Here is a 25275-nt window from a genome sequence, read left to right as displayed (position 1 = left end):
CTTGATCCACCCATATCCGCAGTGAGCCTGTGCTCAGCTGCAGCTCGCTGTGCTCAGTGCGGGGTTCTGGGTTCTACCTGCAAACACTAACAATCCCAGCCTGATTTGGGAGGGAAGGGGCCTTAAAGCTCCCTCCAGGCGCTGCCGGAGGGATGTCTTGGCTGTGTTTGGAGGGGGGGATGCTGAGTCCTGTCTCACCAGCATTGACCTTGGAGCTGCCACAGCAGCACGAGGTGATGCTCCCCTGGGTTACGGAGCCAGAGCTGAGCTGAGCATCAGCTTTCAGTTGGAGATGCTGCTGCGGAGCCCAGGCCCCCTCCCACCGCCCTTCATTGCTCACTGGGGCGAGCGTCACCCCTGGGGTGTTCACGGGAGGAAAGGCTGGGTCCTGGGATGGGGCCGCTCGCTCCGGCAGGGTCCCTGCCCCTTCCCATCCCAGCTCCCCTGGGGAATTGCTCAGCTCCGGCCGGGGTCACGCTCGGAGCTCATTAACTCCGAGCAGCCCCAGTGGAAATTTACTGGCTGCGTTCGCTGTGCCAGAGCCAGGCGGGATCCGGCGCTGCCGGCCCTGGGGACCGCGGCCAGGCCACGGGAGCAGCGGCTCCGGGAGCCTGTGTCCGTGCCCCCCACACCCTGAGCCCGGGGCTCCGCAATCCAGGGCAGAGCCGGGGAAGGGGCCTCTTGGCACCGCATCGGGCACGACCCCGGGGTCAGGCCCGTGTGGGGCAGCGGAGCTGATCCCGCAGCATCCTCCATCCCCGGAGCGGTGCCGGGAGCGCCGCAGAGGCTCCGTGGGGTTTTTCCTTGCGCACCCTTTGCTCCCGGCTTGTTTACAGGAGGAAGCTCATCGGAATCATCTGTCCCTGCCACGGTCCGATGGAGCTGGTCCCTTTGCCAAGCAGCTGCTGCACCTCCACAGCCCAGCAGGAACACCCGGATCCCTCATCCCTCTGTCCCTGTCCACGCGTGGGTCCGTCCTTGGGCACACAGCACCTGGAGAATGATGGCACAGGGATAGGGAGGGGAGGACATGGAGCTGCGAGCTGCCAGATAACAAAGGGGCAGAGCCTGGGAATTGCTTTACACGAGGGGGGGGAAAAAAACCCAACTGTGAACCAAGAGCGGGGAATGCTGTAATGCACAAATGTGGGGCTGCTTGGGGTGGCTCTGGGGAGATAAGGGGGGGTCCTGCCTGTGTCCCCCCACCGCTGAGCCCTTCCCAGCGCACGGAGCATCTCTGCCAGCAGAACCAGGCTCTGAACCTGCTTATGATGAACCACGGGGGAGTTGGTGCTGCCCCGGCTCCTGCAGCGGGGGCTTCGTGCTCCGGATGCCCGTGCGCTGGGCTGGGCTGGGCTGGGGTGGGCTGGTTGTGGGGGGGGGCACCATTGCCAGGCGGTCGCTATGGTTCCGCGGCTCCCCGCCAGCCCCCGGGCTCCCGGCCCATGGACACGTTGGGGGAGAGGGAACAAGGGAGCCCTGCTCATGCGGTGCCGAGTGTGGGAGGAGTGGGAAGGGAGTGTGGGAAGGAACAATGGTGGGAGTTATGGGAGGGGGGCAAAGGGGGGGGGGAAGGAAAAGCAGTGGAAAAATACCAGTTGTGGGCCCCTGGCAGCGCTGCCGGACCCCCCCGCCCGGGATTATTGTACAAAGAAATGTTATTTTTGTTTCAATAATTCGCTGAGGCATTGGCATTCCAGCGCGGGGCTCGGTCTGCGCTCCAGCCCGGCACCAAGGGATCATTGTTCCTGCGTGGCCAAGGGGCCGGGGTTCCCCCCCCCCCCAACCCCGTACCCCGGCCCCACTGCGCCCGGTGGCAGGTGCCCCCCCGGGGGTTGTCCCGCTTGGGCACATCCCAACGCGGTGTCCTCTGTGTGTCCCCCCCCACCGGCCCCGGCCCCGGGCCCGAGGCGCTGGGTGGCCGTGTCCGCGGGGAGCGAGGGTGGGAAGGGGCCGGGTCCGCCCGGGCGTTGCTCCTGCTCCGGGGGCTCCTTTGAAGCCCATTGAAAGGCAGCGGAGCCCCCGGGGGCCGCGGAGCGGGGCCAGGCACGGCCCCCGCTGCTGCGCTGCCCTTTACCCGCAACAGCCCCCCCGGGAGCACTTGTGGGGTGCAGGCTCCCAGGGACCGGCGGCTGCCCCCCGGCAGCGCTGCGGGTGATGGAGGGGGGGCCAGGGTGAGGGTTGCATAGCCCCATAGGGGCTGCAGGGTGCCCATAGGGACTGCAGGGTGCCATTGCCTTTGGGGTGCCCATAGGGGCTGCAGGGTGCCAGTTCCTTTGGGGTGCCCATAGGGGCTGCAGGGTGCCCATAGGGGCTGCAGGGTGCCATTGGCTTTGGGGCGCCCATAGGGGCTGCAGGGTGCCCATAGGGGCTGCAGGGTGCCCATAGGGGCTGAAGGGTGCCATTGCCTTTGGGGTGCCCATAGGGGCTGCAGGGTGCCCATAGGGGCTGCAGGGTGCCAGTGCCTTTGGGGTGCCCATAGGGGCTGCAGGGTGCCCATAGGGGCTGCAGGGTGCCCATAGGGGCTGCAGGCTGCCATTGCTTTTCGGGTGTCCATAGGGGCTGCAGGGTGCCATCGGCTTTGGGGTGTCCATAGGGGCTGCAGGGCGCCCATAGGAGCTGCAGGGTGCCAGTGCCTTTGGGGCACCCATAGGGGCTGCAGGGTGCCCATAGGGGCTGCAGGATGCCATCGCCTTTGGGGCGCCCATAGGGGCTGCCGCTGCCGCTGCCGGGGCAGCACCGTGGGAGCGGCCCCGAGGGCCGTTGCCCGTGGGAAGCCGCGGGGCTCCGGCAGCTCCGGAAGCGCCGCCCCGGGCGCTCAATGCCCGGAAGGCGGCGGGGGGACCCCCCGGCCCCGGCCCGAGCCCCGGCCCCGCCGCCACTTCCCCTTCCCGGGTCAGCGCCCGCTCCCGTTACCCCCCCCACCCCCCTCCCCCCCCCCCCGGTAGGGGCCGCCCCGCACGTGCCTTGGGGCCGGGACCGGGGGGGGTCCCGGGGGGGGTGGGGGGGGTGGCGGTGCACGTGCGGGGGGGTCGCGGGGGCCGGTTGTGGGGGGCGGGTCCGGGGGGGGGCGGGCCCTGGGAGCCGATTAAGCGGCGGGAGCCGCGGCGGCCGCAGCCGCGATCGCATCAATCCCCCGCGGGGCCCGCACCGGCACCGGCTCCAGCGCGCCCCGGTGAGTGCCCGAGGGGGCGGCCCCGGGAGGAGGGGGGGTGGGGTGGTGGGGGGGGTCCTGCGGGGACCGGGAGCGGCCCCGCTCCGTGTCCCCCCCCCAGCCCCGCGGCCCCGGTGCCACCTCGGGGTGCGCGGGCACCTTTGTCCCGGGCCCCCTCTCCCGTCGCAGGGTGCGGGAGCGCCCCGGGCCCCCTCTGCCGCTGCAGGGACCCCTCCTGTGCCCGCGGATCGCTGCTGAGCCCCAGGGACGGGGCAGCGGGGGCAGGACGGGGACCCAGCGCCCTCCGCCTGCTGGGGCTCAGTGAGGTCCTGGGGGGCGATGACTCCCTTGTGTGTGCCCCCCCTCCGGTCCTCCGTGTCCCGGGGCCGCGGTGGCAGCGGGACCGGGAGCTGCGGTGCCACCGGCGGCAGAGGCTGGCCCGGAGCGGGGCCAGAGCAGGGGGGGGCCGGGGAGGGGGTGTCCCGGCGTGCCAGGCCCGCGGGGCTGACACCCATTTCCTCCTATTCCAGCTCCAGGAACAATGGCAGAGGCATTCCTTGTGGAGAGCCCCGACGTCACGTACAGCAAAGACTTCATCGAGGCCAAGTACACGTACAGCACCGTGCACGTCTGCCGCGAGAACGGCGTCACCAAGGTGCGGTGGGGCGGGGGATGCAGGGGACGGGGGGTCTGGAGGGGGCTTGGGGGGCTGGTAAAGGTTTGGGGGTGCTGGAGGGGGTTTGGGGGGCGCAGAAGGGGTTTTGGAGGGCGAAGGGTGTTGATGGGGTCTGTCAGGGTTTGGGGGGGTCAGGAGGGGTTTTGGGGGTCAGGAGGGGTTTTGGGGGTCCCCCCATCCCCACGTGTCCCCATCCTGTAGGTGCGTCCGTGCTCGACCCGGTTCACGTTCCGCACGGGGCGGCAGGTCCCACGCCTGGGGGTGATGCTGGTGGGCTGGGGGGGCAACAACGGCACCACGGTGACCGCGGCCGTGCTGGCCAACAGGCTGGGGCTGTCCTGGATGACCAAGACCGGCCGCAAGGTGGGTGTCCCCTGCCAGCAGCCAGGAGCCCGGCATCACGCAAGGATCGGGGCATGGAGCTGGTCCCTCTGCACCGGGGTCCTGCACCCCAAGCCCCTTCCCTGCCCCTGCAGAGGTGGTCGGAAGCCCCGGCACCCCACTTTGGGGGTGCTGGGCACCCCCTTCCCTGCACCAGCAGCTCATCCTCACATCCTCCATCCCAGAAAGCCAACTACTACGGCTCCCTGCTCCAAGCCTCCACCGTCTGCCTGGGCTCTGGCCCCACCGGTGATGTCTATGTGCCCTTCCGGGACCTGCTGCCCATGGTGCACCCCAACGACATCGTCTTTGATGGTAGGTGGGATATGGGGGGGGGGACACCCCCATCCATGGGGCACCCTGAGCGGTTGGGTCACCCCTTGTCCCCCAGGCTGGGACATCTCATCCCTGAACCTGGCCGAGGCCATGCGGCGCGCGGAGGTGCTGGACTGGCCGCTGCAGGAGCAGCTCTGGCCCCACATGGAGAAGATGAAGCCCCGAGCCTCCATCTACATCCCCGAGTTCATCGCGGCCAACCAGGAGGAGCGGGCGGACAACGTCCTGCGCGGGTCCATGGCGGAGCAGGTCCTGGTGCTGGTGGTGGGGACACAGAGGTGATGGAGCGGGGGGAGATGCCCCCGTGCTGACGGATCCCCATCGGTGCTGTCCCAGGTGGAGCAGATCCGCAGGGACATCCGCGACTTCAAGGAGAGCAGCGGCGTGGACAAAGTCATCGTCCTGTGGACGGCCAACACCGAGCGCTTCTGCGACGTGGTGCCGGGGCTCAACGACACCGCCGACAACCTGCTGCGGGCCATCGAGGTCAGGGCACGGGCAGGGCCCCGGGGGGGTGCCGGCAGCACCCGGCGGTGCTGAGCTGCCCCGTGTCCCCGCAGCGAGGCCTGGAGGTGTCCCCGTCCACGCTCTTCGCCGTGGCCAGCATCCTGGAGGGCTGCGCCTACATCAACGGCTCCCCCCAGAACACCTTCGTGCCCGGCGCCGTGGAGCTGGCAGCCCAGCGCCGCGTCTTCATCTGCGGCGACGACTTCAAGTCCGGTCAGACCAAGCTCAAGTCGGTGCTCGTGGACTTCCTGGTGGGCGCTGGACTCAAGGTACGTGGGGATGGGGCAGCGCTGGCGGGGGGGGGAACCTGTGATGGGGGTGACCTGTGCCCACCGCCCGCCCAGACCACGTCCATCGTGAGCTACAACCACCTGGGGAACAACGACGGGAAGAACCTCTCGGCCCCGCAGCAGTTCCGCTCCAAGGAGATCTCCAAGAGCAACGTGGTGGATGACACGGTCCAGGCCAACCCCATCCTCTACGGCCCCCAGGACAAGCCCGACCACTGCGTGAGTTGGGGGTCAGGACCCACACGATGAGGATGAGGGGGATGTGGTGGTGACGGGGACGTCGCTTCGCAGGTGGTGATCAAGTACGTGCCCTACGTCGGGGACAGCAAACGCGCGCTGGATGAGTACACGTCGGAGATCATGATGGGCGGCACCAACACCATCGTCATCCACAACACGTGTGAGGTGCGTGGGGGGGGCACAGGGGTGTCCCGGGCTGGGGGGGGGACACACAGGGACGTGTCCCCGTCTCACCTCGCCGTCCCCTGGTGCCCGCAGGACTCGCTGCTGGCCAGCCCCATCATCCTGGACCTGGCCATCCTGACGGAGCTGTGCCAGCGCGTCACCTTCTGCACCGAGGCCGACCCCGAGTTCCAGGGCTTCCACAGCGTCCTCTCCATCGTCGCCTTCCTCTGCAAGGCCCCGCTGGTGCCCGAGGGCACCCCCGTTGTCAACGCTCTCTTCCGCCAGCGCAGCTGCATCGAGAACATCCTGAGGTACCCGGGGGTCCCCATCCCCATGGGGGCCACGACCCCCTCTCCCGGTGCCCCTGGTGGCACCCGAGGCTTGGGGGCATCCTGGTGTTTGATGCCCGGCACCAGTGAGTGTGCCCAGCACCCGTGCGTGGGGTGTGCAAAGCCAGTTTGGGGCTGGGATGCCCGACGCTGGTGCTCAGTGCCCCAAGGAGCCATCCCCCATGGGTGCCAGCACCCAGCGCCGCTGAGTCCTGGTCTGTGATGCCCGAAGGCGATGACGGTCCCGGTGCTGGCGATGCCCAGCACCACCGGGTCCCAGCGCAGATGGGTCCCTGGTTCCCAGTCTTGGGGTACCCAATGCGAGAGCATCCCAATGCCCACAGCCCCCGGTACCCAACGCCTGGGTACCCAATGCTGCCCCCAGCCCCACGGCTCCCCTCGCCCGGTGCCACCCATCACCCTTCCCTGTTACCGGGTGCCACATCCTTGACCCCCCTCTTCCCCGTTTCCTCCCTCGGCGCCAGGGCCTGCGTGGGGCTGCCCCCCCAGAACCACATGCTGCTGGAGCACAAGATGCAGCGCCCCGCGCCCAGCCCCAAGCGCTCCTGCCCGGGGGGGGCCGCGTGTCCCCTGGCACCCAAGAAGACCCCGGCGGCACCCACCCAGCTCAATGGGCACCCCTGCGCGCCGCGGCCGGGCCCCCCCCGCACCCCCCTGCACATCGATGGGGCCGACTAACGCTGGGGCCCCTTGAGCAGCTTCCTGTGGGGGGGGGATGTGGGGGTCTGGGGGGGGGTGCTCCCCCCTCGGTGCTCCCTGGCCCCGATGCCATTGACACTGTGAAGCTTTGAACCCACCAATAAACCCGGATACCCCCCCCCCGGTGTTGCCTCATTCTTGGGGGACCCCCCCCACCGGCGTTGTGCCCCCCCCCAAAGCAAAACGTTGGCACCTTCTGAAAAAAAATCAAGTGACATTTATTGATGGGGGGGGGCTGTATTTTTTTGGGGGGGGGGGGGGCTGTATTTTTTTGTGTATTTTCTTCTTTTTGTTGTTTTTTTTTTTGGGGGGGGTCCCCCGTTTTGTTTTGATAAAGCAACGGGGCTCTAATGGCAATAGAAATGGGGGGGGTCCCTACACAGAACAGCTATGTCTATGGTGGGTGCTATGGGGGCACAATGGGCCCCCCCCCGGCGTGGGGCTGTACAGGGGAGGGGGCCCGGGGATGCGGCGGCAGTTTGGGGGGGGGCGGGGGGGGTTTTGAGGTCGTTTTTGTTATAAAAGAGGAAAAATCCCAACGAAAATCCCAAAAAACCACACAAAAAAAGAGAATTCCTTCATATTAAAGTGGTCCCGGGGGGGCCCCGGTCTGGCGCTCGGGGGGGGGGGCCGGGGATCACAGTGCTGGCTGAGCACACAGACAGGGCTGGGGGGGGGGGCTGCTCTCTGCACTGGGGCCTGCCCTATAGAGCATGGGGGGGTGCTCTATGGGGAGGGGGGGTATGGCTTGGGCCCCCCCCCACCCCCAACACAGCCTTTTGGGGGGGGTTGCACCCGCATTGGGGGGTGGCCGTGCTGGTGGTGTGCCCCCCCCCCCCGGGCTTTGGCAGGGGCGGGGGGGGGGGGGCACTGGGTTATAACCCCCCAGTGCTGGGGGGGGGGGGGGGGGGCTGCTGCATTGCTCATTGCAGTTGTGTGCAGCATGGCCGAAGGGGGGGGGGGGGGGGGGGCAGAGCGACATCACCCCCCCCCCCCCACAAACACCCCCCCCTCCATGCTCAGGGGCCACAGTGGCACTAACCCCCCCCCCCAACCCCCTCAGCACGTTGGGGGGGGGGGCAAAACACCCTTATAAAGACACCCCGCCCCCTCCAGTGCCTGCCCCCAACCTGGGCGGGGGTGGTCCCTGCGCCGGGGGGGGGGGGGGGGGGGGCAGGAAATAAGTCATGTGACTTATTCCTAATTCTTCTTCAATTGTCCCCATTCTCTGTTTAGTGTTTTCTCGCGGGGGGGGGACGACGTGGGGGGGGGGGGGGGGCGAGGATGTGATTGATAATTATTGATCATTGATTATTGATCACTGATGAGGGGTCCGGGGGGGTCCGGCCTCGCGGGGCTCACACGCTCATCGTCATGCTGGGCGAGTACTGCAGGGAGCGGAGACACCGCGGAGTTAACGGGGGGGGGCCCCGGGGGGGGGGAAACATCCACCCCCGGTTGTCATCATTGGGGTTCACCAAAGGGATTTAATGCTACCCCCCCCCCGGGGGGGTCCCTTACGCTGTCGCTTTGGAAGGGGTTCAGGAAGTTGCTGCTCAGGTCCGCGTCGTCCCGGGGGGTGCCGGGGGGGTTGCTCAGGGCCCCCAGGTTACTGGGGGAGCTCTGGGGAAGGGGGAGAAGAGGGTGAGAAGGGGGGGGATGGTGCATGGGGGGGTGGGGGCGGGGCACCAGTGCATGGGGGGTTCAATAAATAGGGCTCCAGTACTTGGGGGGGGCAATAAATGTGTCTCAGGGTATGGGGGGGTTCAATACATGGGGGGGCAATAAATGTGTCTCAGGGTATAGGGGGGGGTTCAACACATGGGGTCCCAGTACATGGGGGGGCAATAAATGTGTCTCAGGGTATGGGGGGGTTCAATACATGGGGTCCCAGTACATGGGGGGGCAATAAATGTGCCTCAGGATATGGGGGGGGTCAATACATGGGGTCCCAGTACATGGGGGGGCAATAAATGTGCCTCAGGATATGGGGGGGTTCAATACATGGGGTCCCAGTACATGGGGGGGCAATAAATGTGTCTCAGGGTATGGGGGGGGGGGTCAACACATGGGGTCCCAGTACATGGGGGGGCAATAAATGTGTCTCAGGGTATTGGGGGGGTTCAATACAGGGGGTCCCAGTACATGGGGGGGCAATAAATGTGCCCCAGGGTATGGGGGGGTGTTTCCAACAATTGGGGTTCCAGTGCATGGGATTGGTGGGGGGGGTCCCAGTGCACGCGATGGGGGGGTCCCCGCACTCACCTTTGGCAGCCCGTCCATGTCCCCGGAGCCTGCAGGGGCAAAGCAGCGCATCAGTGCCCCCCCCAGGCCGTGCCCCCCCCACCCCGGTGATGCTCGGGGGCACCCCCCCCCTCCCCAGCGGGGCCCTGCACCGAGCGCGGCCGCCCGCAGGTGGCGCTCACGGACCGCGGGATGGGGCTGCGGGGGGGGCACGCACCTAAGGATCCGTTCATGTGATGCGGCTCCATCGCGCTCATGCCCCCCAAGGGCCCCTCGGGCCCCGGCCCCATCGGGAACTGGAAGGGAAAAGGGGGTGAGGGGGGGGGGGTGAGCAATGTGGGACCCCCCCCCCATCCCCATCCCTGTGCCCCCCCCCCCAATCGCTGTCACTCACATTGGGCCGGGTCCCCGCGGGCCCGATGGGGTTCATCATGGTGTACATGTTCTCACTGGAGTTGGTGGAGTCTGGAGGGGGGGGACACATGGAGGGGGTAAGAATGGCACCCAAATCCCGGCCCCCCCCCCTCCCCACAATGTCCCCAACCCATCCCGCTCCCTGCACTCACCTCCGGGGCTGGGCAGGATGGGGGTGCCAGGGGGGCCACCACCCCCGGGAGGGCCCTGGGGGGGGGGGGGAAAGGAGGGAGGTGGGTTAAAGGGGGGGCACCCGCATCATGCCCCCCTCCCCAACGCACCCCATACTCACCACATAGTTCCCAGGGGATGAGGAGGAGTAGGATATCTGGGGGGACAGAAGGCAGGGGGGTGTTCATCGGGGGGGGGGGGGGCAGAGCCAGCACCCCCATGGCCCCATCCCCTGCTCCCCCCCGCCCCCAACTTACAGAGTTGGCGTTGGGGTTCGGCCAAGGCCCGCGCCCACCGGGACCCCTGCAAGGCAACGGGGAGAGGTGAGGGGGGGGTCCCGGTGATCCCGGGGAGGGGATCCGGGGGGGGGGTCTGGGTGCCTTACATGTTCATGGCGGGCATGCCAGGGCCGGCCAGCGAGCTGGGAGGGGGGCGCATCCCGCTGCCATAGGTCTGCAGGGAGAGGTGGGGGTCAGCGGGGACATCCCTGCCGAGCCCCCCCTCCCCATCCCTGTTCCCATCCCCATCCGTACCAACCGGCTCCCAACCCCATCCCGACCCCTGCATCCCTGCATCCCCGCATCCCTGCATCCCTGCGCCCTCACCTGGGGGGCCATGCCGGCCATGCCTCGGGGGGGGTTCATGCGCTGCATCGGGCCCCCCATGCCGGGATGCCCTGTGCAAAGGCGGGGGAGGGAGGAGGAGCCGTGAGACCCCCACAGCACCCCCCCCACCGACATGGGGGTGCGGGGGGGGCGCACACAGGGACCCCCCCAACTCACCCTGCGACCGCGCCGCCGGGTCCATGGCGTTGGGCAGCAGCGGCTGCGAGCCCGGGACACCCACCGGGGGCTGCGGGGGGGGGGGTCAGAGAGTGAGGAACTGCGGGCCCCCCCCCCCCAGAGGGGTCTGCACCAACTGGGGGGGGGGGGGCATTGGGGGGGTCCCATCCCTGAGCACCTCACCTGGTTCGGCATCCGGAGCGGGGGCCGGGGGCCGCCGGGGTACCGGGGGGACATGAAGGGCTGCAAGAGACGGAGCAGGGATGGGGTGAGCTGGGGCTGGGGGGGGGCAGCATCACCCTGGGGGGGGGGGGCCTGGGGGGGGGGGCCGGGGCTCTCCTGCAGGCGCTGGGGCGGGGGGGGCCCAGCCTTACCTGGCTGTGCGGCCCCAGCAGGGGGGCCCCGGGGTTGTGGGGCGGAGGCTGAGAGCCCGCGGGTCCCTTCAAGAGAAACAGAACACGGTTACGGGCGGGGGGCACCCCGGTGGGGGGCATGGGGGGCCACGGGATGTGGGGCTGGCCCCAGGAGGGGGCAGAGTGGGGTGGGGGGGGCCCGGGTCATGTAAACCCCACCGGCTGTACGCACATGCTAAGGGCACGCATACATGTAGGTACACACACGCTATGGACACGCACACGCTAAGGACACACACTCTGAGCGCACGCACACACTAACAACACGTACAAGCTAATGACATGGACACGCTAAGGACAAGAACACTGCATGCACACGCTAAGGACATGGACAAGCTAAGGACACGCACACTGAGTGCATGCACACGCTAAGGACACATACACACTAATGACATGTACATGCTGAGGACATGCACATGCTAAGGACACACACACCCTAAGGACACGTACACGCTATGGACACGCACACCCTAAGGACATGCACACGCTAAGGACACATACATGCTATGGACACGCACACACTAAGGACACGCACACCCTAAGGACATGTATATGCTAAGTACATGCACATGCTCAGGACGCACACAAACTAAGGACATGCACACGCTAAGGACGTGCACACGCTAAGGACACTTACACACTAAGGACACGTACACACTAAGGACATGCACATGCTAAGGACACGCACACCCTAGGGACATGCACACGCTAAGGACACATACACACTGAGCACATGCACACACTAAGGACACGCACACACTAAGGACACGCATATGCTAAGGACACACACGCTAAGGACATGCACACCGAGCACACGCACACGCTAAGGCCACGCACACTGAGCGCACGCACACAGGGCGTACCTGGAAGAAGGCGGGGGGCATGGGCCCCCCCGGGATGCCGTCACTGGGGGGCAGGTTCCCCATCACCGGGCTGGGAGCCGCCGCCGCGCTCTGCAGGGAAAGGGGGGGGTCAGCCCCGGGGGGCGGGGGGGGGCAGCACCGCTGCGGCTGCGCCGAGCGAGGCCCCGTCCTGCTCCCCCCGAGCCCAGCGGGGGGGTCCCCATAGCGGGGCGGGGGGCGCGGGCCCCTCTGTGCTGCCGGCCCCATGCGAGGGAAGGAATGCGCCGGTTTTCCGGCTCGGCCCCTCCACAACTGGTTTCAATTTGGAGGGGAGGAGGAGAAAGGGGGGGGGGAACGGACCTGGCGCTGCCCCCTCCACCCGGGGGGCCCCGCAGAGCCCCATGGCTGCCCCCAGCCCCGCGGGGACACGGCGGGGGGGGAGCTTGGATGTGTTTGGAGAGGGAGGCATCACCCACTGATGGGAATGGGGATGGGGCACCCATGGGTGATGCTGGTGTGGAAACGGGGATGGGGAGGGCGAGACCCCCAGCTGGGCACATGGGACATGCTGTGTACATGGGTCACACATGGGACACGCATGGTACCAGGCACATGGGTGACAGTGGGTGCCCAGGGGTCCCTGCCCCAAGGGGAGCATGCTGGGGTCCAGAGGTTGGGGGGGGCCCAGCTTCATCTGCTGCAGGATGTGGCCCCGAGGTCCCCAGCCCCAGGGATCATTTGCAAGACAACGGGAGCCCACCACATCCCAGGAATTTCAGCCGGGGCCATCCCAGAGCCCCCGACGGTCCCACCATGGAGCCCATCCTGAACCATCACCGAGCTCCCCATGGTGCCAACATCGGGTCCATCACTGCGCCCAACACAGAGCCGCCACAGCACCCATCATGGTCCCACCACAGCACCCATCACGGTCCCACCACAGCACCCATCATGGTCTCACCACAGCACCCATCACGGTCCCACCACAGCACCCATCACGGTCCCACCACAGCACCCATCATGGTCTCACCACAGCACCCATCACGGTCCCACCACAGCACCCATCACGGTCCCACCACAGCACCCATCATGGTCCCACCACAGTGCTCACCATGGGGCTCATCACGGAGTTATCATAGAGCCCACCATGGAGCACACCACAGTCCCACCACAGCACCCATCATGGTTCCACCACAGCACCCATCACGGTCCCACCACAGCACCCATCATGGTCCCACCACAGCACCCATCACGGTCCCACCATAGCACCCATGATGGTCCCACCACAGCACCCATCACGGTCCCACCATAGCACCCATGATGGTCCCACCATAGTGCCCATCGCAGTGCTCAACATGGAGCCACGGCAGTGCCCACCCTGGCACAGCACAGGGGACAGGACCCAGGGGGCCCGTCCCCATCACCCAGGGGTGCCAGGTGGGGTGAAGGGTGGGATGGCAGCAGCATCACCCCATGGCTGTGTCTGTGTCCAGCATCACCCCATGGCCATGGGGCCAGGACAGCGCTGCCCAAGGGGCCAGGCAGCCTTTGCCTGGGGGCAGGCACAATCCCTGTCCCAGCCCTGGGGACAGAGCCAAGGCAGAGTCCCCCCCCCCAACACACCCCACAGTGGGACCACCGCTGCCCCCCAGCTCCAGCCCCACAGAGGTGACAGTGCTGCCCCCCCTCCATGGCAGGGACTGAACTGGCCCCCCCCTTCACTCAGTGATGCAAAGCAGAGTTGCCATGGCAACAGGTTGGGGAGTTTTGGCTCCTCCTGCAGGCTCAAGGTCAGGAGGGAGAAAATGGGGGGGGAACACACACATGGGGGGGGTGAGGCTGGGGGGGGGAGCTCCCCACACCGAGGCACCCCAGGGTACCCCAGTCCCCAGCATGGGGCCAGCTGCTGCCACCATTTGTCCCCACTGTCATCCCCCCAAGTGATGGGGTCCCCATCCCCACGATGCTCATGAGGAGAGGGGGTCCCATGTGCCCCGGGGGGGGCCGCTGAGCAGCACCCATGGGGGTGAGGTGAGGGGCTCCATGGCAGGACCCCCAGTTCACCCCATGGGTACCGGTTTCACTGCAGTGGGGACCCCACGATGGGGGTTCACGGGGGGGGGGGGTGTACGGGGGGGGGGGGGTTTGCAGTGGGGCTCCCCCCATGGGTCCCCAGCGCTGCCTGCCAGGCACCAGTGCCATGGCAACGCTGCCTGACCCGCGCCGCGTCCCCGGCGTCACCGCACCGGCAGCCTCATTAATTCCAGCATGGAAATCAGCGCTGCACAGCGCCGGGGGCCGGGGGGGGCGCGGGGGGGGGGCCCTGCTGCAGCACCCCCTGCGCTGGCACGGCCACACGCAGTGCCCACGGGCACCCACAGGCACCCCCTCTGCAGCGATGGATGCTGCTGGGTGGGGGGGGCTGAGCACCCAGGGAGGGGGGGCAGCTCCAGCCCCTCTCCAGGGGGATGGCGAGAGGGTCAGGGCAATGTGTGCCCTGTGGCATCCTGCATCCCACAGCACCAGGGACCCCACAGCATCCTGCATCCCACAGCGCCACGGGTACCATGGCATCCTGCAACCCCCAGCACCCCCTACTGCACAGCACCATGTACCCCACACAGAATGGCACCGCCGGTCCTGCAGCATCCCGCATCCCACAGCATCCTGCATCCCACGGCCTTCTTCATCCCACAGCATCCTGCACGCCACAGCATCACGTATCCCACAGCATCCCACAGCATTCCTGCTGCAACGTGAGCCCCATAGCATCCTGCATCCCACAGCACCATGGACCCCACAGCATCCTGCATCCCACACTGCCATGGACCCCACAGCATCCTGCATCCCACACTGCCATGGACCCCACAGCATCCGACATCCCACACTGCCATGGACCCTACAGCATCCTGCATCCCACAGCACCATGGACCCCACAGCATCCTGCATCCCACACTGCCATGGACCCCACAGCATCCTGCATCCCACAGCACCATGGACCCCACAGCATCCTGCATCCCACACTGCCATGGACCCTACAGCATCCTGCATCCCACAGCACCATGGACCCCACAGCATCCTGCATCCCACACTGCCATGGACCCCACAGCATCCTGCATCCCACACTGCCATGGACCCCACAGCATCCTGCATCCCACAGCACCATGGAGCCCACAGCATCCTGCATCCCACAGCACCACAGATCCTGTGGCATCCCACATCCCACACCCCAGGACCATGCACCAGCCCCATCCCAGGGCACGGTGCCCCCTGCAGCCAGTCCCCAGTTCTCCTCCTGCCACCCCCGGCGGTGGTGGGGGTGTCCCACTGAACCCCAGGACCACACTGGTCCTGGAGCACTGGGTGAGGTGGGGGGGACACCCCAACCCCTCTGGGGTGCCTCCAGCTGGGAAGCAGGAACCGGTTACAGGATGCGATCCATGGGATGGGGCTGGAGGCAGGGGGGGGCTGAGCCAGGCCCCCAGGGATTAAACCCCCCCCCACATCCCCCTGCAAATAGGTCAGCGGGCTGGGGCCGGGTGTTAACCCCCGGTGTGCTGGGTCCGGGGGTGTCACAGTGGGCACAGACCCCCCCAGCCCCACGGTACTCACGTAGTCATGGAAGGCTTTGGCCTCGCTGGAGTGCTCGCAGGTCTCCCTGCGGTCGGGAGCGGCGCAGTACAGGTCCCAGAACACACTGGAGTGAGGGGGGGGGACACAACGGGTCAGAACCCCCCCAGTGTCCCTGTGTGTGTCCATGTCCCCCCCCCCCGGTGTGCTGGGGCCTCCCAGCTCCGCCGCTGCCGCCTGTTTTCCCTGGAAACGGTCGCTACGGCCAGAGCCCAAATTCCTGGGACTTTACATCAGGCTGCAGCATCCCGGGTCCGGATGGGATGGGGGGGGTCCCACTGCCCGCACCGCCCCCCCCCCCCCGGCTGCAGGGCTGGGTATAGGGCAGCACAGGACCACAGCGCTATTGCTGCGTGCTCCCCCCGCTTAGGGTGCTGGCAGGGTGAGGGTTAATGGCCAGGAAGGTGCTGTGCCCCCCCATAAATCACTTCTTGGCAATGGCCAAACCTGACGATGGCAGCACCGTGGCACGGCCGCATCCTGCACCCCCCCTGAGCCCCCACAGCGCGATGGGTTCCCCCCCCCCCCCCCAGCATCCCCATCAGCCCCTATCCCCGGGGCCACCTCCTGCCCCCCCCCCCCCCCCCCCCCCGGGTGCGGGGTCCAGCCCCAGACCGGGAGCCCCCTCCTGCCCCACACTTGGTGCCAAATTGGATCCATCTGGAGGGGCCGGGCGGGGGGCGGAATGCGAGGGGGGGGCCCCCAAATCCCTGATGGGAAAAGCAGAGCGGCAGGTTTATGGGGTACGAGGTGATGTGGTGGCAGCTGGGGGGGGGGGGCGGAGCAGCCCCCAGCTCAGCCCCATGGGAAGGGGAATCGGGGGGGGTCCATCCCCAACTCACCACCACCAGGAGTGCAGGAAGCCGGGGGGCTCTCCCAGCGTGATGTTCTTCTCCCATCGGATCTGTGGGGAGGGATGCGGGGATGCGGGGTCAGGCTTGGCCTCGGCAGGCCTGAAACCACGGGGATGGGCGCCGGGCCCCCAATCCCATGGGATGGGGGGGATCGGGAGGGGGATCGGGAGGGGGGTTGTGTGTGTGTGTGTTCCCCCCCACTCCATCTCTTACCTCCGACAGGAAGGTCTGGGCTGATTTCTGGGCCCCCACGTGCAGCAGGTACTCGTACACGTACAGCGCCAGCCTGCGGGGACGGGGACGGGGACACGGGGGTCAGGGACCGGCCGCCCCCATGGCCGGGCTTGGGGGGGGGGGGGGGTACGGACACGACCCCGACAGCCGCAAACCCCGACAGCGGGGACCCCGCGCCCCGGGGCCGCTCAGGGCGGAGCGGGAGCGATGTCAGCGGCTCCCACCCGGCCCCGGCCCCGGCCCCGGCCCCGGCGGCCACCGCGGCTCCCGTGGCCGGGAATGACTCAGGGCTGGCCCCGCGTCCAACGGGACAAGCGGCGCCGCGGGGGGCCCCGCTCCATCACCGCCGGCGGCGGGGCACGGGCGCCGCGGGGCGCACGGCGGGGAGCGGCGGTCCCGGTGCGGGGCTCGGCGGGTCCCGGTGCCCGGACGGGGCGGACGGGGAGGGGGGGAGCGCACCCCGGTTACCGCTGCCCCCCGCGCGCGGCCCGGGTCACGCCGCGCCTCCCGGTGCCCGGCTCAGCCCCGACGGCCGCCGGTGCTCCCCGGCGGGGCGGGGCCGCGGGGGTCCGCCCGCCCCCCGGCCCCCCCCCATCCCCATCCCCATCCCCTCGGTGCCCGCTCCCCCGGCGGCCGCCCCGGCAAAAGTTGCGGGCCCGGGGCCCGGCGCCGCACTCACTTCTCCCGGGCCTGTCCGTCCGAGGGCACGCCGGAGCCCTTGCCCTTCCCGTACATGCTGCGGCGGCGGCGCGGCCCCGGCTGTCAGCGGCCCCGGCCCCGGCCCCGCTCCCGGGCCCCCCCCGCCGCCATCCCGGCCCCGGCCCCGGCCCCGGCGGCTCCGGCCGCGCGCCCGCGGGGGAGCTTGAAACCGCCGCGCCGCCTCCCCCCGCGCGGCTGTTCCAGCAACGCCGCCCGCGCCCGCCGCTCTTAAAAGGGCGATGGCGGGGATGGGTGGTGGGGACCGCGGTTAAAGGCGGGGGGAGTGGGGGAGAGGGATGCGACGGGGTGGGCGCGGAGGGACACGGAGGCTGGGGTGGGCAGGGAGATGGTGGATGGGGGGGATGTGGACAGGAGGGGGGGGACACGGAAGGGAGGAGGGGGGCACGGACACCGCGGGGGGGTGGGTACGGACACGGTGTTTGAGAAGGACACGGACACGAGGGGGTGGCTACGAGAGGGACACGGACAGCGGGGGTGGGGAGGGACGCGGTGGTAATGGAGGGACACGGACACGAGGGGGGGACATGGACACGGTGGACGCAGAAGGACGTGGATGTGAGAGGGGACTTGGGCATGGAGGGGATGGACACAGACGGGGGGGGCTTGAGGGGCACAGGCCACTGAGAGGGAGACACAGGGGGATGTGGACATGGACACAATGCATGGAGTCACCCAGCCCTGGGGTCCCTTTGCAAAGGGGGGGGGGGTCCCCTCCCCACAATGTACCCCAAAGAGAGCCCCCCACGGGTGCCAGCACCCCGGGAGGGCCCGATCCTACCCGGGCCCCTACACAAATTACCCCAGCACATCACTGAGACCCTGGCATCACCCCCAAACCCGCTTCACTGAGCCCGGAGACTGTGCACGTGTGCACATGTGTACCTGCGAGCGTGCTCAGCACGCAGCACATGTGCACTGACATGTATGTGCGAGCGTGCTCAGCACGCAGCACATGTGCACTGACATGTATGTGCAAGCGTGCAGCAGCACACGCGTGTACGTGTCTGTGTGTCCCCACGCGTGTGCCCGGGAGGTGTTGGAGCCAGGGCACACGGTACTGACAGGCGGGGTCATTGGGGTGCTCAGCACCCAGCAACACCACCCCAAGGCCTGAGACAGCCCCCGGGTCCGGCTGCATCCTGTCACAGGATGGGACCCGCCTGTTCCTCTTCTGTGCCCTGCGGAGGAGCGGCCGGAGCGCAGGCGAGTTGGGTGCTGGGGCTGGACACACACGCACACACCACCCATTGGGACCCCCGGGTGCTGCCCTGCCCGGGCAGAGCGGGAGAGGGGTGGGTGCCAAACTGGGCTGCACTGGTTTGTACTGGGAGCGGTACAGTGAGGCCGGCTCAGTGGGAGCTGGGGTCTTGCTGACCCCTCATTTCCCACCCAGGTGCCTGGAGGGGCCATGGGGCACCCTATGGCCCCCTTTGTGCTGCTGCTGCTGTGCCCCACGTCCGCCCTGTCCCCTGTGTCCCCCCTGTCCCCTGTGTCCCCCACGCCCCCCGCGGCCCCCTGCTTCACCGTGCCGCCGGACGCCCCCCTTGAGCTGAACCTGACCCAAACCATCCCTCACTGCGCCGAGCTGGACTGGGGCCACTTCCAGCGGCAGCGGCGGCTGTGGCTGAACCGCAACGGCATCGAAGCCCTGAGCCCCTCGGCCCGGGTCCAGCCGGGGCTGGAGGAGCTGGACTTGTCCCACAACGCGCTGCGGGAGCTGCCGGCCCCGTTCCTGAGCGGGGCGCGGGGCTTGCGGAAGCTCCTGCTGCGGCACAACCGCCTGCGGGACCTGCCCGACGGCTTCTTCGCCAACAGCACGGCCCTGGAGAGCCTGTGGCTGGACGGGAACCCCCTCCCCGCCGTGCCCCGCTCCGCCTTCCAGCCCCGGCTGCGCTTCCTGGCCGTGCCGTGCCGCTGCGATGTGGTGCGCAGCGTCCTGGACCCCTGCGCCTGCTCCCCCGCCGCCTGCCGCTGCCACTGCCTCGACCCCCAGCGCCGCAGCTTCAACGTTACCCACTTCCACGGCTCCCAGTGCCGGGGCCGAGCGGCGCTGGCGGCCGGAGGGGCCGCGGCCGCGGCTCTCGTGGCCCTGGCGCTGGCGGTGGCCGCCGTGGTTTGGCACCGGAGGAGAGCGGCGGCCGCCGGCGTCGGGAGGGCAAAGCGGGACCCGGCGGCGGCGGCGCCCGGGCAGCCCCGGTACGTCAGCAGGGCCGATGGCACCGACGGCAGCGCCGACGGCTCCGCGCCGGACTATGAGAACGTGTTCGTGAGCCCCCGCGGAGCCGCAGCCACCGCGCCGGGATGGGCGCCGGGATGGCAGCGGCACAGGTGAGGTTCTGGAACCGGCACCGGCTGCTCCAGGCGTGTTCCATCCCTTCCTGTGCTGTGCTGAGCCGTGCCCTGTGATCCCATGCCGTGACATCCCATCCCATCCCATCCCATGCCATGCCATCCCATGCCATGCTGTGCCATCTCACCCAGTCCAATCCATTCCCATCCATCCTGTCTCATCCCATCTCATACTATGCCGTGCCATGCCATCCCATCCCACCCTATCCCATTCCACCCTACCCCACATGTCCCATCCCCACGGGGCCCATGCCATGGCTGGGGCAGTGGGTGCCACCTCCGTGTCCCAGCCTGCAGGTCCCGGTGGGTGACGAGTGTTCCCTGCGGAGCGAGGACGTCGGGGACCAGCCCATCTATGCCAACACACAGAGCCTCTGCCAGGACAGCATCTACATCACCCCTGACCAGTGATACTCCGTGGTGACCCCAGCACAGAGGGGACAGGGACGGGCGCTCCCCATGGACGTGGGCTCCGTGGGTCCCGCTATGGCTGGGACAGGGACACGCACATTCTCTGCTCACATCCTGCCATGAACACCTCCCTCAGGGGGGCTATTTTAGTGCACCCCGGCCCCCTCCTTCACCCCGGTCCCTTTCAGTAGCTGAGGGCTGAGGTGCTTCCTCCGACCGCAGGGACACCACCCGTGGGCAGCAGCATCCCGGAGCCGGGCACATGTGTAGGGGCCCCCGGGGTGGCTGCGGTTCCTGTTCCCCTTTCAGCTGCCGATGGGGTGCACGTGCGCCTGGGGACGCGCTGGTGGTTGGGGACATCTGGACATTGGGACCGACCCCGCCATCGCCTTCACCACCCCTTTCCCTGCTAAACCTGCCTGTTTCGGGAGCAGCAAAAGCCTCTTTTGGAGCGCTCCTGCGGGATTCCCGGTTCTGCACCCCGAGGGGATCGGCATCCTGGGACACGGCCTTGTCTGGGAGTCCTGCCCTCCACGGGTCCCCTGGGCTCCATCCCTGGTCATGCTCCACTGGGCCCCATTAAATGGTTTCATCAGCTCAAGTGACCCGCTCTGTTGGGAGCCCTGGGCAGGGATGGGGGTACCTGCCCCCGGCAGGGCTGGTGCTGGTCCCATCGGGATCCATCCCTCTGCCATCCCCAGATAAGGAACACCGGTGACAGAGGGGTGGCTCTAAACATGAGGCAGGAGGTCCCAGGGGCCGTGTCCCCAGAGTGGGGTGATCCAGGGGACCAGACCCCCAAGGACAGGCCCCCCATAGCCCATGTCCCCAGAGCAGAGGTCACGCAAGTCCAGGTCCCTCAAGTCCACATCTCCAGACGTGTCCCTCAGGTCCCACTCCCCAGACTCGAGGTCCCCGTCCTCCCTGTTCCTCAAGCCCAGGATCCCTCCCAGGAGCTGCCAAGGGTCTGGGCAGCCCAGGACCCCCCCTGGGATGTGCTGGAAGCAGGGGAAGGAGCAAGAGGAGCCGGGACCAGCACCCACTGAGGTGCGATGAGTCCCTTGGGGATGCTGCATGGTGGCAGAGCCTGGGGGAGCCGTGGTCCCCCCCATACCAATGCAGTCCCACAGTTGAAGGTACCTGGAAAGGGGCAGTGGCCGCATCCTGGCCCAATGTCCTGCCCGGGGGAGGTCAAGGCCCAGCACCCACCTCAAGGCCACAAACAACCCAAAGGTCTTTGGGAGCACGGCCCAGGCATTACTCACCTGGCACAGCAGGGTGGGATGGGCTGCGCTGGCCCCACTCATCCAAAGGGATGTACCAGCAAATCCGCATGGAGTCAGCTCCTGGCTGGTCACTCATGGAGGGGGCAAGCGAAAAGCTGAAGGTGACCCACTGCAGTGGTGGGCGGTGGGGCAGGAGAGGCAGCCAGGATCCCTGTTCCCATCTCTTTATTCATTCCCATAATTCTGGTTTATAGAAATATATAAAATAGAAAATACACCAAAAAACCCACCTTTTCCCCAGAAAGGTGCTTTGCTATAAAATACAATAAGTTAGCAATAAATAAGAGGGTTGTATAAATAAGTCTCTAAAGCAGAGAAGAGATGATGCTCAGACAAGGGGTGGGCTGTGGCCACCCAGGACAGACCCACCTTGGCCTGTTTTGGGGTCTCTTGGGTGGGAAGGATCCATCTCCCACATAAAATGTGCTTTAAATAAGGAACAAGAAGTGGGAATAATGTGGCCTGTGGAGGGGGGGTCACAACCAGGGACCCTGGGGATGAGCTGGACGCTGGAGCCGACGCCAGCACGGAGGCATCTCATGCCATGGGGTCCGGGTTTGGGGATGCTGGAGCTGCCGGGAGCCTCTGCCCAGCGGCGGCAGGGCACGGTGCGAGCCGGCGGCGATGCCATCAGGCACAGTGGCACTTGGTGACCAGCATGTCCTCGAAGACCGTGGAGACCAGCCTGCCCTCGCTGTTGTAGTGCATCAGCACCATGGGGTCGTATCCGGCGGGGACGCAGCAGGGCGGGGGGGTGGCTTTGGAGAGGGAGTGCATGCGGGCTTTGATCTGGGCGTGCATGCTGGCCGGCTTGTAGTTGTGGGGACAGGACCCCTCGCAGAACCTCATGTAGTAGCTGTTGGGGGCGATGATCCAGTCCGACCAGCCGATGTCCTGGAAGGAAACCTTGAGCGACTTCAGGCAGCACTTCCCATCGCTCTTCCCGCATTCCTCCTCCAGCCCCCGGGCTCTCCGGGCCCCCCGGCCCCCGGGCTCCTGGGTTTCCACCTCCAGCACCAGCGTCTCCGAGGAGGAGGAGGAGGGCAGCAAGGCCGAGACGTCGGCGCTGAAGAGCAGCTCCAGGCGCAGGGAGTCCTCGGGACCGGCAGCCCAGGGCTGAACGGCCGCCGTCAGGTCCAGGCTTGGCGCATCCGGGTCCAGTTCCTGGCTCTGCAGGAGCTGGGGGGTCCCTTGAGCTCCCCCCACGCTGTAGATGCCGACGCGGGGGGGCACCGAGGAGAGGAGCGGGGACATCGCAGGGGATCCCGGCTTGAAGAGCTTCAGCTCCGCCTGCACCACCCGGAGCTGCCGGTGGAAAGCCTCGGTGCGGGACAGCAGGAGGTGGTAGCGGCGCGGGCCGGCGGCGTCCCCGTATCCCGGCGGGTCCCGGTGCTCCGGGGGCAGGTCCGGCCGGCGCAGCACTGCGGGGAGAGCTGATGTAAGAGCCCGCAATCCTCCCCGGCAGCTCGTGACCGGCTCCTGTCCGGCGGCCAAGCCCCCCCCCGGCCGCGTTCTCACCCAGATCCCCAGGGATGCTGAGGCCACGCGGGTCAGCCCCATCCTCATCCCCACAGCACCCCCCATCCCCGGGGGGGGCCCGCTGAGGGACGGCAGATGCTGCCCCAGGAGCCATTGGGGTGACCCGCACCGCCTTGTGCCCCCCCCAGCCGGGAGCAGGATATGCCCCTGCGTCCCCCCCCCAGCTCCCGGTGCAAGCCCAGACCCCGCCCCGAGCACCCAAAGCTGCTGCTTTCACCCCAAAACTGCCCATGTGGTGTGGTTTGAAGCAGAGCAGCTCCAGCAGTGGCTCCGCCCCAGTGCCAGGGCAAAGGAAGCAGCCGGGATAAGGATGGGCACAGCCACCACTGTTCATGCCCAGTCACGTCCCGGCACACACCGATGCGCCCGAGCAGGGACACGTTGGGAGACACACACACGGGTGTGTGCGTGGGGCGCGAATGGGGGTCACGGATGCACACGGAGTCCCGGCATCACTTACATGTGGGGGTCAGGCGGTGCAGGCGCCTGGTCCTGGGCACGGCTCCTTCCTCCTCCTCCCGGCTCCGGTTCTGCATCAGCTCATCCACCGTGTGCTGGTAGAGCTGCTGCGCCCGCCGGATGCTCTCCTGGTCCAGCCGGTGCCGGATCACCGGGGGTGCCGGCATTCCCAACCGCGCCAGGATCCCCTTCTTGATGTCCTCCAGCTGGATCCTGTCCCCATCCCACGTGTGGGGCCTCAGCTCCACGCCGGTGATGAGCAGCAGGAGCTGGAGGCAGGTGAGGGCAGCCTCGACATCCCGCAGCGCCTTCGGCATCGTGCAATTCCCAGCGGGAATTAGCTGCAAAATCCTCTTGCCAAAGGCTTGGACGTGCAGCTCCCGGCGGTGCTGCCCCGGGAATGAATGAAGTGGACCTGACCTGGCTTTATAGGAGCCGAACTTTGCCCGCCCTCCGGGTGACGCCGGAGGGAACACCCAGCAGGAATCTCTCCTTTCCGCCTGGGAATTTGCATGGGATGCGCTGGTGGTGCTGGAGCCGGGCGATGTGCGAGGCTGCTCCGCAGCTGTGGAGATGAATAAGTGTCAGCCTTTTCCTCAGACACAAACAGTTCCCTTCCACCGCCTGGTTTTCCCCAGGGATCACCGCGCCAGCTCATGGCTGGGGGGATCTGGCACCTCTCCTGCCCCAGCGGTGAGTGACAAGCGTCCGTAGGCGACATCCGATGGCCCCAGAGGGGTGCAGGGGGTGATGGAGGGGATGATGCGCAGGCAGGCGCCGCTCCTCCATCCCTGCATCCCAGGCTGCCTTCTCCATCCTGCTGGTCCCCGCTGGCACATGGATCCCCGTTGCGGTGCGGCGCTGAGCCCGGCACACGGCCCATTCCCTAGAACCCCTCTGGAGCAGGGAAGCAGCGCCCGGCTCCTGCCGGCGCACGCACGGAGGGAGCGGATCGGTTGGACCTTGTCCTCCCAAAGTGGCTGATGACACCGCAGCCCGGCTTGCAGCAGCGGCTCCTGCACGCTGAGGGATGGCTCTGCCCCACGTCCAGGCCCTCCTGAAGCAACCATGGCTGGTGTTACGTCATCCCTGGGCACGCCGGGATGGCCCGGATCCAGCGGGAAGCACCACACCGGGAAAGGGAAAACTCCCGGTGGGAATCGCTGAGGCCGGGACCAGCCGCCTCTTCCCTTCTCCTGAGGGATGCTTTGGCCACAATACACAAGACCCCCTGGCTGGGCAAGGCAAGGGGCAGGGTGCCCCTGGCGCCAGCCAGGGCGGGCGAGGTCATTCCCAAATATCCTGAAGCAAAGCCAAGCGGCTGGTCTGTAGCACGGGAGGAACGTGCTTCCAGTGATCCCATGATCTGTGGCTCTTGATCCTCTGCTTCCCCTTGGAGCCGGCCCCAGCCTCGCTCCTGCCTTTCCGTCCTCCCTTGGATGAGCCCCCCCTGAGCATCTTCCTATGGGGAGCTGGTCCAGGGGCTGGCTCCTCAGTGAGCGCTTCCATTCCCAACCTCAGGGCATTCCTGTGTGTCCCAAGGAGCTCCCATGTGTTGGGGAGCTCCGACCCTGCACTGATCCCTTCTCCCGGGCTGATCGCAACGCTCCAGCTCCTCAATGCAAGGAAGGAGGGAGAAGAACCATCACCGCGGGAGGACCACAGACCTCTGGGCAGCAACTCCAGCAGAACATCCCCACGTCCCGGGGGGGACCAGCCCGGCCACCAGCACCCTCCACCCTCAGCAAGGTGCTAAACGGGCTCCTCCAAAGCCAAAGTGGAGCCGTGCAGCAGGAAGAGGCCCTGACCCAGCAGCAACCCCATTGCCTGGTGCTTGAGCAAGACCGGAAGTCTTTGGCAGCGGGGCCTGATGCTCTGCGTGGTACCAGCTCCATCCGTGGGGGATGCAGAGCCTTGCGCTCGGGAGCATCCGAGTGTCCCGGAGCCGGATGTTTCCTCCCCAAAGGCGCCAGGGCTGGAAGCTGGAGATTTACAGCCCGGCAAGAGCCATAAAAGCCGCGGTTTAAGAGCAGGGCTTGCGGGTGCCGTTGTGAAACGTCCCAGCGTGTCCGCCCCATCGGCCCGCACGATGCGATTGCACAGCGCGGCTCCGTGCGTAAGCAGCTTCC

General features: G+C 67.5%; 5 protein-coding genes across 6 annotated transcripts; 2 read left to right on the top strand and 3 right to left on the bottom strand.

Moving 5' to 3' along the window:
* Window positions 1–942: 942 nt before the first annotated feature.
* On the bottom strand, window positions 943–3669 carry LOC136003392 (basic proline-rich protein-like). Its single transcript, XM_065659013.1, has 3 exons — window positions 2238–3669; window positions 1795–2148; window positions 943–1043 (listed from the first exon to the last, which is right to left on the bottom strand). Exons 1-3 carry the CDS (start codon window positions 3667–3669, stop codon window positions 943–945), a joined length of 1887 nt encoding a protein of 628 aa, XP_065515085.1.
* Window positions 3010–6918, top strand: ISYNA1 (inositol-3-phosphate synthase 1). The gene is made up of 11 exons (XM_065699537.1): window positions 3010–3175; window positions 3685–3809; window positions 4032–4193; window positions 4397–4526; window positions 4603–4796; window positions 4884–5033; window positions 5108–5323; window positions 5399–5563; window positions 5636–5749; window positions 5843–6060; window positions 6564–6918. The coding sequence occupies exons 2-11, from the start codon at window positions 3696–3698 to the stop codon at window positions 6775–6777; spliced, it is 1677 nt and encodes a 558-aa protein (XP_065555609.1). The 5' UTR covers window positions 3010–3175; window positions 3685–3695; the 3' UTR covers window positions 6778–6918.
* Window positions 6919–8095: 1177 nt separating this feature from the next.
* Window positions 8096–17208, bottom strand: SSBP4 (single stranded DNA binding protein 4). 2 transcript variants are annotated; one of them, XM_065699538.1, is made up of 18 exons: window positions 17062–17208; window positions 16362–16434; window positions 16137–16198; window positions 15277–15361; window positions 11686–11775; window positions 10784–10849; window positions 10593–10652; window positions 10410–10479; window positions 10233–10303; window positions 10013–10080; window positions 9885–9930; window positions 9749–9784; window positions 9609–9663; window positions 9437–9507; window positions 9260–9338; window positions 9064–9092; window positions 8320–8421; window positions 8096–8186 (listed from the first exon to the last, which is right to left on the bottom strand). In XM_065699538.1, the coding sequence occupies exons 1-18, from the start codon at window positions 17115–17117 to the stop codon at window positions 8157–8159; spliced, it is 1149 nt and encodes a 382-aa protein (XP_065555610.1). In that variant the 5' UTR covers window positions 17118–17208; the 3' UTR covers window positions 8096–8156. The 2 variants fall into 2 exon arrangements, with proteins under 2 accessions (XP_065555610.1, XP_065555611.1); XM_065699539.1 differs by lacking the exon at window positions 10784–10849.
* Window positions 17209–18199: 991 nt separating this feature from the next.
* LOC136024543 (leucine-rich repeat-containing protein 25-like) lies at window positions 18200–20463 on the top strand. Its single transcript, XM_065699990.1, has 3 exons — window positions 18200–18305; window positions 18496–19430; window positions 19742–20463. The coding sequence occupies exons 1-3, from the start codon at window positions 18252–18254 to the stop codon at window positions 19860–19862; spliced, it is 1110 nt and encodes a 369-aa protein (XP_065556062.1). The 5' UTR covers window positions 18200–18251; the 3' UTR covers window positions 19863–20463.
* Window positions 20464–21296: 833 nt separating this feature from the next.
* GDF15 (growth differentiation factor 15) lies at window positions 21297–24101 on the bottom strand. Its single transcript, XM_065699989.1, has 3 exons — window positions 23824–24101; window positions 23148–23711; window positions 21297–22569 (listed from the first exon to the last, which is right to left on the bottom strand). The coding sequence occupies exons 1-3, from the start codon at window positions 23960–23962 to the stop codon at window positions 21779–21781; spliced, it is 1494 nt and encodes a 497-aa protein (XP_065556061.1). The 5' UTR covers window positions 23963–24101; the 3' UTR covers window positions 21297–21778.
* Window positions 24102–25275: the final 1174 nt, after the last annotated feature.

The sequence above is a fragment of the Lathamus discolor genome, chromosome 21, assembly GCF_037157495.1.
Source record: "Lathamus discolor isolate bLatDis1 chromosome 21, bLatDis1.hap1, whole genome shotgun sequence".
Classification (NCBI taxonomy): Eukaryota; Metazoa; Chordata; class Aves; order Psittaciformes; family Psittacidae; genus Lathamus; species Lathamus discolor.
Note: the sequence above shows the minus strand (reverse complement) of the source record. Positions and strands in the feature narration are given on the sequence as shown.

What these genes read in the sequence shown, in the direction of transcription:
- LOC136024543 (XM_065699990.1), top strand. Translation starts at nt 18,252, where the DNA reads ATGGGACCCGCCTGTTCCTCTTCTGTGCCCTGCGGAGGAGCGGCCGGA. An exon ending in GAGGAGCGGCCGGAGCGCAG is followed by an intron (nt 18,306 to 18,495) that starts GCGAGTTGGGTG and finishes TTTCCCACCCAG; the next exon opens with GTGCCTGGAGGGGCCATGGG. An exon ending in CCGGGATGGCAGCGGCACAG is followed by an intron (nt 19,431 to 19,741) that starts GTGAGGTTCTGG and finishes TCCGTGTCCCAG; the next exon opens with CCTGCAGGTCCCGGTGGGTG.
- LOC136003392 (XM_065659013.1), bottom strand. Translation starts at nt 3,669, where the DNA reads ATGGGTGTCAGCCCCGCGGGCCTGGCACGCCGGGACACCCCCTCCCCG. An exon ending in CCCCTATGGGCACCCCAAAG is followed by an intron (nt 2,149 to 2,237) that starts GCAATGGCACCC and finishes CATCACCCGCAG; the next exon opens with CGCTGCCGGGGGGCAGCCGC. An exon ending in CCGGGCGCAGTGGGGCCGGG is followed by an intron (nt 1,044 to 1,794) that starts GTACGGGGTTGG and finishes GTTATCTGGCAG; the next exon opens with CTCGCAGCTCCATGTCCTCC.
- ISYNA1 (XM_065699537.1), top strand. Translation starts at nt 3,696, where the DNA reads ATGGCAGAGGCATTCCTTGTGGAGAGCCCCGACGTCACGTACAGCAAA. An exon ending in CAACGACATCGTCTTTGATG is followed by an intron (nt 4,527 to 4,602) that starts GTAGGTGGGATA and finishes CTTGTCCCCCAG; the next exon opens with GCTGGGACATCTCATCCCTG. An exon ending in TGCATCGAGAACATCCTGAG is followed by an intron (nt 6,061 to 6,563) that starts GTACCCGGGGGT and finishes CCTCGGCGCCAG; the next exon opens with GGCCTGCGTGGGGCTGCCCC.
- GDF15 (XM_065699989.1), bottom strand. Translation starts at nt 23,962, where the DNA reads ATGGAGAAGGCAGCCTGGGATGCAGGGATGGAGGAGCGGCGCCTGCCT. An exon ending in TCACCGCTGGGGCAGGAGAG is followed by an intron (nt 23,712 to 23,823) that starts GTGCCAGATCCC and finishes TCATCTCCACAG; the next exon opens with CTGCGGAGCAGCCTCGCACA. An exon ending in GCACCGCCTGACCCCCACAT is followed by an intron (nt 22,570 to 23,147) that starts GTAAGTGATGCC and finishes CTCTCCCCGCAG; the next exon opens with TGCTGCGCCGGCCGGACCTG.
- SSBP4 (XM_065699538.1), bottom strand. Translation starts at nt 17,117, where the DNA reads ATGTACGGGAAGGGCAAGGGCTCCGGCGTGCCCTCGGACGGACAGGCC. An exon ending in TGCTGGGGCCGCACAGCCAG is followed by an intron (nt 10,653 to 10,783) that starts GTAAGGCTGGGC and finishes CGTCTCTTGCAG; the next exon opens with CCCTTCATGTCCCCCCGGTA. An exon ending in TCACATGAACGGATCCTTAG is followed by an intron (nt 9,093 to 9,259) that starts GTGCGTGCCCCC and finishes TTGCCCCTGCAG; the next exon opens with GCTCCGGGGACATGGACGGG.